Below are 17353 nucleotides of genomic sequence, written 5' to 3'. Positions count from 1 at the left end.
TCAATCATGGAAGATAATACCAAGCACAAACTAAAATACATATTTTTCACAACTTTAAATGTAGCTAACTAGTCTATTTTTCTTGTCAGGAATCGAGCAGAGTTAAACGCCTATTTTTAACGATTTGGGCATCGTTTTATCACGAAAAGGAAGCATGAGCTGGTCAGTGAATTGTAGCTAGGAAAACTCCATCGATTTTTTTTGTTAGCTAACGTTAGCGTGCGTGTTAACGGTTTAAGCAGAAAGCACACAATTCTTCATGGATTGCTCGTAAACTTTTTGATTCATGTTTTGTAACAGTAATGTGTTTGAAAATGAGAGAGTATTTTATTTTAATTTTAACTTGTTAGCTAGCTACAACGTTCCATATTAAAAATGTCAGAATTGTATGAACATGCATGTTGACAACGGAGCTATAACGACATTTATAAACATCTGGCAAGGCTCTAGTCTTGAATATGTTGGGTTGCTAACGTTACATTATTGCGTCACGAAAGCCATCAGATGGGGAATATATTACACTCGATTTCTCGAGTTACTGTGGCTTTGTCATAGGAGCTTGCGCCATTGTCCTTGGAGACGGCACCGCAGAAATGTGGGTACTATAGCAGCTTGCTAAAAAATACAGTATTAGGGCCTATGAGGGGTGCAATCTTGGCAACATCACTCGGCACGATCACCACCAAAGAAGTCTCCCGAAACGGAAGAAGTGACAGGATGAACAACATCAACAAAAGCAGGTGAATCAAGCTAATGTCATAGCATAATGATTGTATGGCTCTGTGGCCAACATTGGGACAATCCGTTGTTGAATAGGGTGTTGGATGGTTCAGTTCGTGGTTAATGATGTGATAGTTATGTGATATGCTACATGGAGGCAATAGACAAATTACAATATGTCAGTCAGAATAGGATTATTATTTAACACTACCTGAACCCTTCTGCATAACAGAATCAGCTGTCATAAACATTCTTAATGCTTATTTCACAAGCAAACATTTTCCTTATGCTGTGCATTTCTGGTCAAAATAATGACACTCCTCCCCCATATTATTGTGGATTGGAATGTGCTGAATGTTATGTGACTATCTGGAGGCAATAGAGAATCAGTCTTTGGTTTTTAAAGAGTGCCCACGAATGTTGCAATACCATTGCACCCACAACAAACAATATTATTGGCTATTCCCTTTGTGACATTAATGCACACTGTGGATAAGGGCTCAGGACAATTAATAGGCAAACATGTTGACACAAGAACTATGCAATCTGGTTTCCGAGCTGGTCATGGGTGCACCTCAGCCACGCTCAAGGTCCTAAACGATATCATAACCGCCATTGATAAAAGACAGTACTGTGTAGCCGTCTTCATCATCCTGGCCAAGGCTTTTGACTCTGTCAATCACTGCATTCTTATGGTAGACTCAATAGCCTTGGCTTCTCAAATGACTGCCTCGTCTGGTTCACCAACTACTTCTCAGAGTTCAATGTGTGAAATCGGAGGGCCTGTTGTCTGGACCTCTGGCATTCTCTATGGGGGTGCCACAGGGTTCAATTCTCGGGCCGACTCTTTTCTCTGTATACATCAATGATGTCGCTCTTGCTTTTGCTCTTCGCGCTTGCTTTTCTGATCCACCTCTATGCAGACGACACCATTCTGTATACATCTGGCCCTTTTTAGTTTAGTTTATTAATTTGACCATTTAAAAAAAAACAAGCACATATAAAACTTAAAAAGCCTTACATGCACATGAATAAAATCATTGAGGATAACACATAATAAAGTCTGGGACTTATTTCCATTGTGGTCCTCTTGAGACAAGATGGCTAGACAAGATCAAACACAGTATGTCAGTGAAATAATAAAACAAAAACATAGGTGTTCTTCTTCTATCTCATCATTCCAGTTACATCATATTCATATGGGCACAGAAGACAGCAAACATATTTTTACTTTCTTTTTAAAGCTGTCCAGAGAGGACTTTGTTTTTATAGACAGAGGCAACTCATTACTCCTGAACCTGTATAAGCACACATCAGCAACACCTGATCTGGTGCTGTGATTGTGTGCATCCCTAACACGAGGAAAGTAATCACTTAGATATCTGGGTGCAGGACCATAAATACTCCTGTAAAACCTAGTCTAATCTGGGACACCCTAGCCTCAACAGACAGCCAGTTTAGTTCCTGAAAGCAGCTCCTGCCTATGTGAGTACGTGGACTCACCTTCAATACTACCATGATCAGCTTATTCTGGGCCATCTGGAGCTTCCCCTTCATACGTTTAGATAAGCCCCCAAACCAGGAAGTACTAGCACTTTCATGGAGTCCTTATCAAGCAGCTTGGACTTTCTAGCCAAAAACTTAGTCCTGGCATTAACCTTCCCTAGCACCTTATTGGCCATGCTCACACCTCCCAAGCTTCCATCAAGAATACATCCCAAGTAGCTAACAGAGGTTTTAGAAGTCAGCACCTCACTCCCTAACTCCACTCTGATTTCAGACGACCTACACAATTTTGGTCTGGATCCCAAAATAATTGCTTCAGTATTCCCTAAGTGCAGAGATAGCTTATTATCTCCAAGCCATTTGCGAATGTTAGTAAGCTCTGTGCAAAGTATGCTCTCCAACATAGTTTTACTTTTTTATGAAACACAAGAAGTGTAGAGTCATCCGCATAAAGAAAAAGACGGCAAGAACAAGCATCTTTCGTATCGTTAATATACAATAAAAACAGCAGAGGCCCAAGCACGCTCCCCTGCGGAACGCCACAACTCATTGGTTTTGCCTGAGACAGTGAACCATTAACCTCTACTACTTGCTCCCTTCCTGATAAATAGGACTTTACCCAGCCGAGAGGGATACTGCTTAACCCCAGTGCCTCCAGTTTGGAGATTAGGAGACAGTCGTTAACTGTATCAAACGCCTTCTGTAGGTCAAGCAGTACCATTGCACACAGATTTCCCTCATCAATCTCTTTCCTGTGAAGTCAGTCAAGTAAAGTAGACATGAATCAGTGGAGTATGTTTTTTTTTTTACCCGATTGAAAATCATACATTAGACCCTGTTTGTTAACATATTCATACATTTGCTCATGTACAATTCTCTCCAGGATCTTTGATGTTACACATTGGATAGATACAGGCCTCTAAGACTTTATAAGACTTTTAAGACTTTATCCCCTTCTTATACAGAGGTATAACTTTAGCTTGTTTCTTGGCCACTGTGGTAACAAACCTCCAAACGAGCTTCAATGCCATACAACACAACACTCATGCCGTGGCCTCCAACTGCATATAAATGCTAGTAAAACTAAGTATATGCGCTTCAACCAATTGCTGCCCGCACCCTCCCGCCAGACTAGCATCACTACTCTGAACGGTTCTGACCTAGATTGTGTGGACAACTACAAATACCTAGGTGTCTGGTTAGACTGTAAACTCTCCTTCCAGACTCACATTAAGCATCTCCAATCCAAAATGAAACCTAGAATCGGCTTCCTATTTCTCAACAAAGCCTCCTTCGTTCATGCCGCCAAACATACCCTTGTAAAACCGACTATACTCCCGATCCTCGACTTTGGCAATGTCATTTACAAAATAGCCCCCAACACTCTACTCAGCAAACTGGATGTAGTCTTATCACAGTGCCATCCGTTTTATTACCAAAGCCCCATTTACTACCCACCACTGTGACCTGCATGCTCTCGCTGGCTGGCCCTCACTACATATCTGTCGCCAAACCCACTGGCTCCAGGTAATCTATAACATCGAACCCAAACCGTTTGAGCACGTGCACCATCGTGCATACATTTATTTTGGCCGCCTTTCCTTCCAGTTCTCTGCTGCCAATGACTGGAACGAATTGCAAAAATCTCTGAAGCTGTAGTCTTATATCTCCCTCTCTAACTTTAAACATCAGCTGTCAGAGCAGCTTACCGATCACTGTACCTGTACACAGCCAGTCTGTAAATGGCACACCCGACTACCTCATCCCCATATTTTTACTTACCCTCTTGCACCCAGTATCTCTACTTGCACATCATCATCTGCACATCTATCACTACAGTATTAATGCTAAATTGCAATTATTTTCGCCTCTACCTCCCTACTCTTCTACATTTGCACACACGGTACATAGATTTTTCTATTTTTCTTTTATTTTCTGTTATTGACTGTACGTATGTTTATGTGTAACTCTGTGTTGTTTTTGTCGCACTGCTTTGCATTTATCTTGGCCAGGTCTCAGTTATAAATGACAACTTGTTCTCAACTGGCCTACCTGGTTAAATAAAGGTGAAAAAAAATAGTGTTTCCTCTAGGATTTCCACCAAACATTTTAGATGTTGGTCGCTGAGACAAAATCTTGCAGTTTTAAAGCTATTTTCCTGCAATTCTACACATTTTGCCATATGGCAGAGAAAACATTTGACAGTTTTATAGCTAGTTTCATGCTATTCTAAACATTTTGCCATGGGGATGAGATAACATTAGCAGTGTTATGGTAACTGGCCAGAGAAAATCTCACTTTAAAAAGTTTATATTCTGTTAACTACAAAATAATGTTGTTGACTCGTCCTGTACTTGTATTTGTGGCCAAAGCATAAATTACAGCCACATCGACATTTTCCCACCGGGGGCAGAAAAAGATGGTTAGCGATAATGGCTAAATGATAGCTTTACTGTTGAGCTGATGATGAATCAGGTGCTGACAACTTTCTACTCGAGTTGATGGTTCTTTTGATGAGCAAATTAGTAGTGTAGTAGTGTTAGCTAGCTAGCGTAACCGGTTAACACCAAATTAAATTTCTATCATGATCTGATGTTTTCCATATTTATGCTGACTTTACTCTAGTTACTTGCTAATCCTTTCCTACAATTCTACACATTTTGCCATGGGACTGAGGGAAAATGTGCAGTTTTAAAGTAACTGTCCAGTGAAAATCTCACTTTTAAAATGTAATATTCTGTTATATACTATTCTCACATTGAAATAATGTTGTTGACTCATCCTATACTCGTATTTGTGGCCAAAGCATAAATTGGAGCTTGCTATTTCCTTGTGGAGTATGATGTAATACTCCTAAAGAGGTTGAGCTGGCCAATCAGCGGTCTACTCATATTACATTTTTTTTAATGACCGGTATATGCCCACGCCATTCTGTTGTTGGGGTACGCCTAAACCATTCCAACACAGAAAAGCTGCTTGGCATACTTAATTACATTTTTTTTGGAAGGAAAACTATTTTACTCATATTGTAATTCATTATAGGTCATATTAATCTGGAAACACTGGACAGCTACCTTTAAGCAAATTTCATGCAATTCTACACATTTTGCCATGGCTTATGCTGTGTTCTTATGCTATCTGAGTGACTCAAACATTATAACAAAATCAATAGTTCAATGATTATCTTATTTAAAAATATGTACCCTCATTATCTTTTCTGCATACTTTATATCTGGTTTTAGTCGTTTAAGTTTACACTGAAAACATTTTATGAATACAGGGGAAACACTGACATGACATGTTGGAGCATGCCTCTCCCTGTCTCGTCTTACTCTAGCTTTTCAATCAGTTTCAGAACTGAGGGTACAGTGCTTAATGTAATGGCTTGTCTGAGGGAAATCAACTCTCCCTATGGTCCCCCAGCACTCCTATTGATGTCTGTTTGATGTCTGTGCATTAGGACTGTGCTGACCAGAGGTGCCCTGAGAGTAGAACATGGTGCTGTGTGCGTAAGAGGTTACTGTTAACTAGAGGTCAACCGATTAATCGGAATGGCCAATTAATTAGGGTTGATATCAAGTTTTCATAACAATCGGAAATCTGTATTTTTGGACATCAATTTTTTTTTTACTCCATTATTTAATCTTTATTTAACAAGGCAAGTCAGTTAAGAACACATTCTTATTTTCAATGACTGCCTAGGAACGGTGGGTTAACTGCCTCGTTCAGGGGCAGAATGACAGATTTTCACCTTGTCAGCTCGGAGGATTCACTCTTGCAACCTTACAGTTAACTAGTCCAACGCTCTAACCACCTGCCTCTCGTTGCACTCCACGGGTAGACTGCCTGTTACGTGAATGCAGTAAGCCAAGGTAAGTTGCTCGTTAGCATTAAACTTATATTATAAAAAACAACCAATCAATCATAATCACTAGTTAACTACACATGGTTGATATTACTAGTTTATCTAGCGTGTCCTGCGTTGCATATAATCGATGCGGTGCGTATCGTTGCTTCAATGTGTACCTAACCATGAACATCAATAACTTTCTTAAAATCAATACACAGAAGTATATATTTTTAAACCTGCATATTTAGCTAAAATAAATCCAGGTTAGCAGGCAATATTAACCAGGTGAAATTGTGTCACTTCTCTTGCGTTCATTGCACGCAGAGTCAGTGTATATGCAACAGTTAGGGACGCCCAATTTGCCAGAACTTTATGTAATTATGACATAACATTGAAGGTTGTGCAATGTAACAGGAATATTTGAGGCTAAGTTGATTTTATTGATGTATTATATTAAGTTAAAATAAGTGTTCATTCAGTATTGTTGTAATTGTCATTATTACAAACAAATGAAAAATAATTGTCCGATTAATCGGTATCGGCTTTTTTTCCCCTCCAATAATCGGTATTGGTGTTGAAAAATCCTAATCAGTCAACCTCTACTGTTAACTCTGCAGAAAAAAATGTGAAATCCATAGGTCCATTTTTACCCCGAGAGGAGAATAAAATCAGAGGGCAGTTCCCACCCTTTCCTGTTCTAATGCTGCAATGTGGACTGTGATTATTTGATGTAATCTGTTTGTGTATTCTTTCAGAGGATGTGTGTAGAGGATTAGTGTAAGGAACAGACATGTAGCCTGGGCAGGGTTTCCATTAGGAAAATTAGGCTGCGGACACCGTGACCGGCAAGATTTTAATTGTTTGAGAAATTTACCGGACATCCATATTTATTTTTTTATTTTAATTTTTAAAAATGTTATTTTTTTATTTCACCTTTATTTAACCAGATAGGCTAGTTGAGAACAAGTTCTCATTTACAACTGCGACCTGGCCAAGATAAAGCATAGCAGTGTGAACAGACAACAACACATAGTTACACATGGAGTAAAAAATAAACAAGTCAATAACAGTAGGAAAAAAAGTCTATGTACATTGTGTGCAAAAGGCATGAGGAGGTAGGCGAATAATTACAATTTAGCAGATTAACACTGGAGTGATAAATGATCAGATGATCATGTGCAAGTAGAGATACTGGTGTGCACAAGAGCAGAAAAGTAAATAAATAAAAACATATGGGGATGAGGTAGGTAAATTGGGTGAGCTGTTTACAGATGGACTATGTACAGCTGCAGAGATCGGTTAGCTGCTCAGATAGCAGATGTTTAAAGTTGGTGAGGGAAATAAAAGTTTCCAACTTCAGCGATTTTTGCAATTCGTTCCAGTCACAGGCAGCAGAGAACTGGAAGGAAAGGCGGCCAAATGAGGTGTTGGCTTTAGGGATGATCAGTGAGATACACCCGCTGGAGCATGTGCTACGGGTGGGTGTTGCCATCGTGACCAGTGATCTGAGATAAGGCGGAGCTTTACCTAGCATGGATTTGTAGATGATCTGGAGCCAGTGGGTCTGGCGACGAATATGTAGTGAGGGCCAGCCGACTAGAGCATACAGCTTTAGTGCTTTAGTAACAAAACGGATGGCACTGTGATAAACTTCATCTAGTTTGTTGAGTAGAGTATTGGAAGCTATTTTGTAGATGACATCGCCGAAGTCGAGGATCGGTAGGATAGTCAGTTTTACTAGGGTAAGTTTGGCAGCGTGAGTGAAGGAGGCTTTGTTGCGAAATAGAAAGCCAACTCTAGATTTGATTTTGGATTGGAGATGTTTGATATGAGTCTGGAAGGAAAGTTTACAGTCTAGCCAGACACCTCTGTACTTATAGATGTTCACATATTCTAGGTCGGAACCATCCATATGCATTGGATGCGTAACATAGGGTGTCCTCCCATGGTGCTCAAAAGCACATTTTTAGATTATTGTAATTAATCTTAACAGAATAGAAATTAGCCTGTAAAGTTTTAATAAAATAAAGTACAATGATGTTCTTATATCAGCATGACGGGTTTTATCGAAAAGCAAAACATTGCCCATTGCGTCTTCATCCCTGCTCGTAAATCATAAATGAATATCATTAAAAAAAAGAAAAAACATTATGCCTTGAAGAACATGTCGCCTACACATTAATAAAACACAACTTCAAAATGTAATATTTGTATAATATAATTTGCAAACGACCTGTCCTATAGCCCCCCCAAACACCCAGACACTGTTTGTTTGTGTCCAGCAGTCATGCACACACATAGCACAGCTGCAATCCTGGCATGTAAAACATCTCACCTATCTCTCAAGCCCTTTCCAGTAGCCTATCCTTCTCTCTTTCTCCGTAAGGGCAACTGAGGCTCCCTTCTCTCTCTGGAGCCAGTGGGTCTGGCGACGAATATGTAGTGAGGGCCAGCCGACTAGAGCATACAGGTCGCAGTGGTGGGTGGTACAAGGTGCTTTATAATTGTTTGAGAAATGGGTTTCATGCTTGGGTGACTCAGTTGGCAGAGGATGCCAGTGTCTGTTTTAAGAGCTGAACAGAGGGGTGGAAAGGGACCTTAACATGGCAGCATCTGAGGCTGATACCACAAACCTCAAGAGTGGAGGGAAAAATGCAGCACATGAAACTACTGAACAAGCGCATGGATGGACAAATGAAAATCGGGGTGTCTGTAAGGTATAGTGCACACAATTATCATGGTCGGTGACCAAAGATAATCATGCACGCACAGTCTCACTCAATCATTTACCATTCAGTCTGCGGTAGGAAAATTGTTCCTGGTTTAATTCAATGTGTCTTAAATCAGTATCAGTAACTCCCTTTCCAGAAAGGTGTGGTTGTTGTATCCCTATTTCACAATGGCTCAGCAGACCTATAACAAACCAGCTGGACCTCAAGTATCTAACTGTACAAGACCTGTGGGTGAGAAAGCCGTTTCAACAGGGTAGAAAATGAAGTGCAATTTACTTCCTGTTTTCCGGCACATTCCGAACACATGCCTCCTCAGTGGCTTGGGCAATCCACCCATTTGAGTCAGGGACTGACAGACAGAGAAACAAATCTGGTATTTGCAATAGGTAGGCTGGTTCTCAACTGTATCATGTAGGCTACATCATTTTAGCCTACCTAATCTCCCGTGGGCCGATTCTGCGTGTAGACCGAAGAATCTGCCGTGACTCAATGGGATGCATGAGATAACGAGCTTCTGTAGTTCCGGTCTTTGGGCTTTTTTCATTGTTATATGGGTTTTCACCCTGTGCTTCGAGTGCTGACCAGTCTACACTTCGCTCTTGTTTCCATCATTTGTTTTGACAGTGTTTAATTACTCTCAGGTGAATCATTCCCCAGATTGCCCTCAGCTGAGGAGAATGCCATTTTCCCTTCGCTGGCACGCGCATGCAAACACACGTACACAAACAGAAGACGATATGACTTAAAGGTCCTGTGGTCTCCTAGCAACAGGATCAAGGTCCCCCACTTCTTGCCAGTTTAAGGAATGAGAGGGTTGTTTGTTTATACTTCTGGTAATTGGGAGTAACTGTGGTTGTCATCCAGAAACCGCTCTACTTACATGGATTCAAGGAGCATATAAGGAAAGCCTATGTAGAAAGGCAGAAAACCAGAATAATGTGGTTTCACATTGACAAGAAACCGTTTGGTTAATTTAGCTATGACTAAGCAAATTCCATGTTCTGGCATTTTCTGTCAAAATTAAAGTGTTGGAATATTTTACTTAAGATACTGGGCCTAGGCTAAAGCTCACAAAACGTAAACTTTCCCAATTGGTGTTAAATTCAGTTTGTGTAAATGGTCTGCGGTTTTGATATGTGCAATATCTCCCTCTGAGTCAGAGGAAATGGCGTCTGTGGAGTTCTGCTGAAAGCATTTTTAGCTATTCCGATACAGTCATGGCCAGTTAGCACGTGGCCTATCAGTCTATATATCTGATACATCTTAGAAACTGAAGAAAGATGGACATGTAACTAAGTCAGAGGACCAAGTTTAGGGATTTTATTCCCAGTATTTTGTCTTGGCATGAACTCACGCCACATTTAGACTCCTTTAACAAATCCCTGTGGGTTCACTGTGTTGTGTTCAGAGGCTAGCGGCCTCAAGTGTGGCGTCATGGCAAGGCTCCTACTCCGCGACATCACCCTCAGCTGCGTGGCGCTGGGACTCCCTCCTGGCTGCAGGGTAGCAGGGTTGTAGTTGGAGCTTCAGGTTGACCTTCAGACTGACTCTGGACCGGGTTGGGAGCACCATACATTACCGGAGCTGCTGCTGGACTATCATACACCGAGACTGACTGATACAGCATCATGGACCGTGTAAAGAGTGGTGTCTCCCAGCCTGTCAACAGCCACTGCCTACGTAGGCACACGCTCACGCCTAGACATAATCATATTGTACATACACACACACACACACACTGTGCTTGATATCTCATAAATGTGTACTGTAGGGTGATAGAGGAACTGAGAGGGGTCAGGTGTTTGTCGTGCCTGTGACAGACAGATAGGCTTTGAGCATCTCTTCCTCCTGTTCCCACAGATCCTACCTCCTACCCACACCCCGGTTCTCTGTTCTCCTTGGGCTGAATGGCTTACCTGTTGTTAAAGGGAAACAAACATCAAAAGGTTGTTTTTGAGTGATTTTTCATGAGCCCACTGTTGATACAGCCCCAAAATGTTTTGTATGTCAGCAGTGAAGTTTTAAAGATATTGGAATTTCAAGAAGCAAAGTGTCACCGGCCAAATGCAGTGTCAACAGTGGGCTAATAAAAAAAAAGTTTACCTTTTAAGGGTCTCTCCCACGCTCATGTTTTGTCTGGTGCATTGTCGTTACTTATTCAGAGCTCCACCTCTTGTACTGTAACAAGTTTCTTTCTAACATGTTATATTGTGAGGTTTTGTTTTACAGCTGTTTGTTCTAAGGATGTGCTAAGAATAATATTTGACCAAGTAGCTGACATGACAGAATTTGATTGAAGTTGCTTGTGTTGAAAAGACTGTCGTTTCGCTTGTATGAGTCCTATAATATCCTAGGCCTAGTTAAACAGTGTTGTTCATGCTCTATACCTCAGCATGCGTTGATCATTTATTCAGCTGGTGTCTTTTCATTGGCTTCCTTAAAGGCACAATCTGCAATCTGGAAATCTGTTTTAATGGTCATTTCAATTCTTGGTATATAGCAGGGCTGCTGTTTCACACAAAAAAAACGAATCCCAAATTCTAGCTTTAACTTGACGCAGAGCTGATCTGTCTGCCAGGGAATCAAAAACAGCCTAATCTCACCCATGTCATCACCCTGTTTTGAATAATCCCTCTCTCTTGTGATTTCACTCACTGAACTGGAACTGAAGCCATTCTCTCCAACCTCTGGGGAATTAGAAGTTTAATTAGACTACCTCTCGTTCAGTCTTTCATTTTTAACCCCGGAAAGTAATTTGCCGAAGGAAATTAAATGTACTTTATTCGATGAACTTTAAAACATGATTTAAATTAGTCCAAATCTGTGAAGTATATTAATGAGAATAATTGTATTGCAGTTTGATAATACGCTTCTCCCTTGTCTCTCGTCTGATAATAAAGTCTCTAATTTTATGCTCAGTTCCAGAGACAAGTTTGGAACTGCATCATATTGTCATCTGAATGCTGCAGTAGTCTCATCCTATTCTCAAGCTTTTTCACCAACAGACCGAGGACAATGCCATGACATGGAGGGTATCCTAAATCTTGTTTGTGACAAAGTAATAGGCTATTACTGGCCTGCATCTTGTTTGCTTGTCAGTCATTAAGTCTTTTACAGCATAGTGTCAGTGTTATGAAACATTGATTACCGCGTAGATACCTGTGAAGTGGACAGAAAGACTGTGTCCTCCAAGTTTGATAGAGGTGGAGGACACAGTGTATTCTCAGATTAAAGTATAGAATGATGATACCCTGTGGCGGATTAAACAAATACACAGCACTTGATCAATGTTCTTTCACTGTCTGGGGGGCTGTGACCACTCCACAGTCATATAGGTGTTCATTCACTGTCTGGGGGCTGTGACTACGCCACAGTCATATAGGTGTTCATTCACTGTCTGGGGGGCTGTGACTACGCCACAGTCATATAGGTGTTCATTCACTGTCTGGGGTCTGTGACTACTCCACAGTCATATAGGTGTTCATTCACTGTCTGGGGTCTGTGACCACTCCACAGTCATATAGGTGTTCATTCACTGTCTGGGGTCTGTGACCACTCCACAGTCATATAGGTGTTCATTCACTGTCTGGGGTCTGTGACCACTCCACAGTCATATAGGTGTTCATTCACTGTCTGGGGTCTGTGACCACTCCACAGTCATATAGGTGTTCATTCACTGTCTGGGGTCTGTGACCACTCCACAGTCATATAGGTGTTCATTCACTGTCTGGGGGGCTGTGACCACTCCACAGTCATATAGGTGTTCATTCACTGTCTGGGGTCTGTGACCACTCCACAGTCATATAGGTGTTCATTCACTGTCTGGGGTCTGTGACCACTCCACAGTCATATAGGTGTTCATTCACTGTCTGGGGTCTGTGACTACTCCACAGTCATATAGGTGTTCATCCACTGTCTGGGGGGCTGTGACCACTCCACAGTCATATAGGTGTTCATTCACTGTCTGGGGGCTGTGACCACTCCACAGTCATATAGGTGTTTATTCACTGTCTGGGGGCTGTGACTACTCCCAGTCATATAGGTAGGTGTTCATTCACTGTCATGGGGGCTGTGTGACTACAGTCAGAAAGACTGTGTCCTCCAAGTTTGATAGAGGTGGAGGACCAGTCATATAGGTAGGTGTTCATTCACTGTCTGGGGGACAGTCCCATCATATAGGTGTTCATTCACTGTCTGGGGTCTGTGACCACTCCACAGTCTATAGGTGTTCATTCACTGTCTGGGGGGCTGTGACTACTCCACAGTCATATAGGTGTTCATTCACTGTCTGGGGGCTGTGACCACTCCACAGTCATATAGGTGTTCATTCACTGTCTGGGGGACTGTGACCACTCCACAGTCATATAGGTGTTCATTCACTGTCTGGGGGGCTGTGACTACTCCACAGTCATATAGGTGTTCATTCACTGTCTGGGGGCTGTGACTACTCCACAGTCATATAGGTGTTCATTCACTGTCTGGGGGCTGTGACTACTCCACAGTCATATAGGTGTTCATTCACTGTCTGGGGTCTGTGACCACTCCACAGTCATATAGGTGTTCATTCACTGTCTGAGGGGCTGTGACTACTCCACAGTCATATAGGTGTTCATTCACTGTCTGGGGACTGTGACTACGCCACAGTCATATAGGTGTTCATTCACTGTCTGGGGTCTGTGACCACTCCACAGTCATATAGGTGTTCATTCACTGTCTGGGGTCTGTGACCACTCCACAGTCATATAGGTGTTCATTCACTGTCTGGGGTCTGTGACCACTCCACAGTCATATAGGTGTTCATCCACTGTCTGGGGGACTGTGACCACTCCACAGTCATATAGGTGTTCATTCACTGTCTGGGGTCTGTGACCACTCCACAGTCATATAGGTGTTCATTCACTGTCTGGGGGACTGTGACCACTCCACAGTCATATAGGTGTTCATTCACTGTCTGGGGGCTGTGACCACTCCACAGTCATATAGGTGTTCATTCACTGTCTGGGGGGCTGTGACCACTCCACAGTCATATAGGTGTTCATTCACTGTCTGGGGGCTGTGACCACTCCACAGTCATATAGGTGTTCATTCACTGTCTGGGGGGCTGTGACTACTCCCAGTCATATAGGTAGGTGTTCATTCACTGTCTGGGGGACTGTGACTACTCCCAGTCATATAGGTAGGTGTTCATTCACTGTCTGGGGTCTGTGACCACTCCACAGTCATATAGGTGTTCATTCACTGTCTGGGGGCTGTGACCACTCCACAGTCATATAGGTGTTCATTCACTGTCTGGGGGCTGTGACTACTCCACAGTCATATAGGTGTTCATTCACTGTCTGGGGTCTGTGACTACGCCACAGTCATATAGGTGTTCATTCACTGTCTGGGGGCTGTGACCACTCCACAGTCATATAGGTGTTCATTCACTGTCTGGGGGCTGTGACTACTCCACAGTCATATAGGTGTTCATCCACTGTCTGGGGGACTGTGACCACTCCACAGTCATATAGGTGTTCATTCACTGTCTGGGGGCTGTGACCACTCCACAGTCATATAGGTGTTCATTCACTGTCTGGGGGCTGTGACTACTCCACAGTCATATAGGTGTTCATTCACTGTCTGGGGTCTGTGACCACTCCACAGTCATATAGGTGTTCATTCACTGTCTGGGGTCTGTGACCACTCCACAGTCATATAGGTGTTCATTCACTGTCTGGGGTCTGTGACCACTCCACAGTCATATAGGTGTTCATTCACTGTCTGAGGGGCTGTGACTACTCCACAGTCATATAGGTGTTCATTCACTGTCTGGGGGGCTGTGACTACTCCACAGTCATATAGGTGTTCATTCACTGTCTGGGGACTGTGACTACGCCACAGTCATATAGGTGTTCATTCACTGTCTGGGGTCTGTGACCACTCCACAGTCATATAGGTGTTCATTCACTGTCTGGGGTCTGTGACCACTCCACAGTCATATAGGTGTTCATTCACTGTCTGGGGTCTGTGACCACTCCACAGTCATATAGGTGTTCATCCACTGTCTGGGGGACTGTGACCACTCCACAGTCATATAGGTGTTCATTCACTGTGTCTGGGGGACTGTGACCACTCCACAGTCATATAGGTGTTCATTCACTGTCTGGGGTCTGTGACCACTCCACAGTCATATAGGTGTTCATTCACTGTCTGGGGTCTGTGACCACTCACTCCACAGTCATATAGGTGTTCATTCACTGTCTGGGGGACTGTGACCACTCCACAGTCATATAGGTGTTCATTCACTGTCTGGGGTCTGTGACCACTCCACAGTCATATAGGTGTTCATTCACTGTCTGGGGTCTGTGACTACGCCACAGTCATATAGGTGTTCATTCACTGTCTGGGGGGCTGTGACCACTCCACAGTCATATAGGTGTTCATTCACTGTCTGGGGGGCTGTGACCACTCCACAGTCATATAGGTGTTCATTCACTGTCTGGGGTCTGTGACCACTCCACAGTCATATAGGTGTTCATTCACTGTCTGGGGGCTGTGACCACTCCACAGTCATATAGGTGTTTATTCACTGTCTGGGGGGCTGTGACTACTCCCAGTCATATAGGTGTTCATTCACTGTCTGGGGGGCTGTGACTACGCCACAGTCATATAGGTGTTCATTCACTGTCTGGGGGTCTGTGACCACTCCACAGTCATATAGGTGTTCATTCACTGTCTGGGGGACTGTGACTACTCCCAGTCATATAGGTAGGTGTTCATTCACTGTCTGGGGGCTGTGACTACTCCACAGTCATATAGGTGTTCATCCACTGTCTGGGGGACTGTGACCACTCCACAGTCATATAGGTGTTCATTCACTGTCTGGGGTCTGTGACCACTCCACAGTCATATAGGTGTTCATTCACTGTCTGGGGTCTGTGACCACTCCACAGTCATATAGGTGTTCATTCACTGTCTGGGGACTGTGACTACGCCACAGTCATATAGGTGTTCATTCACTGTCTGGGGTCTGTGACCACTCCACAGTCATATAGGTGTTCATTCACTGTCTGGGGACTGTGACTACGCCACAGTCATATAGGTGTTCATTCACTGTCTGGGGTCTGTGACCACTCCACAGTCATATAGGTGTTCATTCACTGTCTGGGGTCTGTGACTACTCCACAGTCATATAGGTGTTCATTCACTGTCTGGGGGACTGTGACCACTCCACAGTCATATAGGTGTTCATTCACTGTCTGGGGGGCTGTGACTACTCCACAGTCATATAGGTGTTCATTCACTGTCTGGGGTCTGTGACCACTCCACAGTCATATAGGTGTTCATTCACTGTCTGGGGTCTGTGACCACTCCACAGTCATATAGGTGTTCATCCACTGTCTGGGGGACTGTGACCACTCCACAGTCATATAGGTGTTCATTCACTGTCTGGGGTCTGTGACCACTCCACAGTCATATAGGTGTTCATTCACTGTCTGGGGGCTGTGACTACTCCACAGTCATATAGGTGTTCATTCACTGTCTGGGGTCTGTGACCACTCCACAGTCATATAGGTGTTCATTCACTGTCTGGGGGCTGTGACCACTCCACAGTCATATAGGTGTTCATTCACTGTCTGGGGTCTGTGACCACTCCACAGTCATATAGGTGTTCATTCACTGTCTGGGGTCTGTGACCACTCCACAGTCATATAGGTGTTCATTCACTGTCTGGGGGACTGTGACTATGCAACAGTCATATAGGTGTTAATTTGTAGTACTACTGTACAGGCCAATGTCAGTTCTATGTCTGCTAGCTCAGGTAGGCCTATTTTAGATAAATGAAAAATATATAGCTTATTATGTGTTATGGACTAGGGATCGATTTCCATTTCCTTGTAAGCTTGAAAGATCATGTGCTTCTCAAGCTGAAGGACTACACACGCACAGAGACTGTCAGAACAGTACTGTCAGAACAGTACCAAAGCATCCCGTTTCAGCATTGTTCTTTTTGGTGTCACTGATCTCTTGCTAACTCTATTCTTCTCTGTGTCCTGTGTTCCTGTTTGAAAACCCCATGGCTCTGAAGACCCTCCAGCTCCGCCAGCTTCTCCTCTACCTCAACAGCAAGGTAAGCAGCACCGATGTTGGATCTTAACTTGATCACCCAATGCAGGAGATTTAAAACTTGGGAGTATATTTGAGGTTTATAAAGGCTGCTGAAGTTTGTAATTTCCACTTTGAAATTTCAGACTTTATTTTCCCTTACGAAAAATGCATCACCCCCACAAAAAATGTCCAATAATTATAAACCACATCAGAATTCACATTTCCTGTTGCTGCAATATTATTCTCCTGCTGTAGCAAACTGGCTCAAATTAAGATCCTACAGCTTTAGCACTCATCAATTAGAATACCTGTGATTAACCACCCACCCAGGCACCCACAGCTTCCATCAACTAGTCATTTCATGGTCAAAGAATATTTTTTTTACTCATAGTATGGTCCAATAGGTCAGTTGACAGACTACTTCAGAAATGCTCTGTTTTTTGTGAGTGCCAGGTAA

General features: G+C 42.9%; 1 protein-coding gene across 3 annotated transcripts in view; it reads left to right on the top strand.

The window, feature by feature from the left end:
- LOC135515023 (tubby-related protein 3-like) overlaps window positions 1–17353 on the top strand; it is a 41288-nt gene that overhangs the window by 379 nt on the left and 23556 nt on the right. For 2 of the 3 annotated variants that reach the window (XM_064938818.1, XM_064938820.1), the window contains exon 2: window positions 16877–16918. In XM_064938818.1, the coding sequence (XP_064794890.1) occupies window positions 16877–16918 (42 nt within the window). Of the gene's footprint in view, window positions 1–2; window positions 741–16876; window positions 16919–17353 lie in introns of those variants that run through there. The other variant, XM_064938817.1, reaches the window with a different exon arrangement.

The sequence above is a fragment of the Oncorhynchus masou genome, chromosome 26 (genome assembly GCF_036934945.1).
Source record: "Oncorhynchus masou masou isolate Uvic2021 chromosome 26, UVic_Omas_1.1, whole genome shotgun sequence".
Lineage (NCBI taxonomy): Eukaryota > Metazoa > Chordata > Actinopteri > Salmoniformes > Salmonidae > Oncorhynchus > Oncorhynchus masou.
The sequence above is the reverse complement of the archived record's forward strand: the minus strand, read 5'-3'. Positions and strand labels throughout refer to the sequence as shown.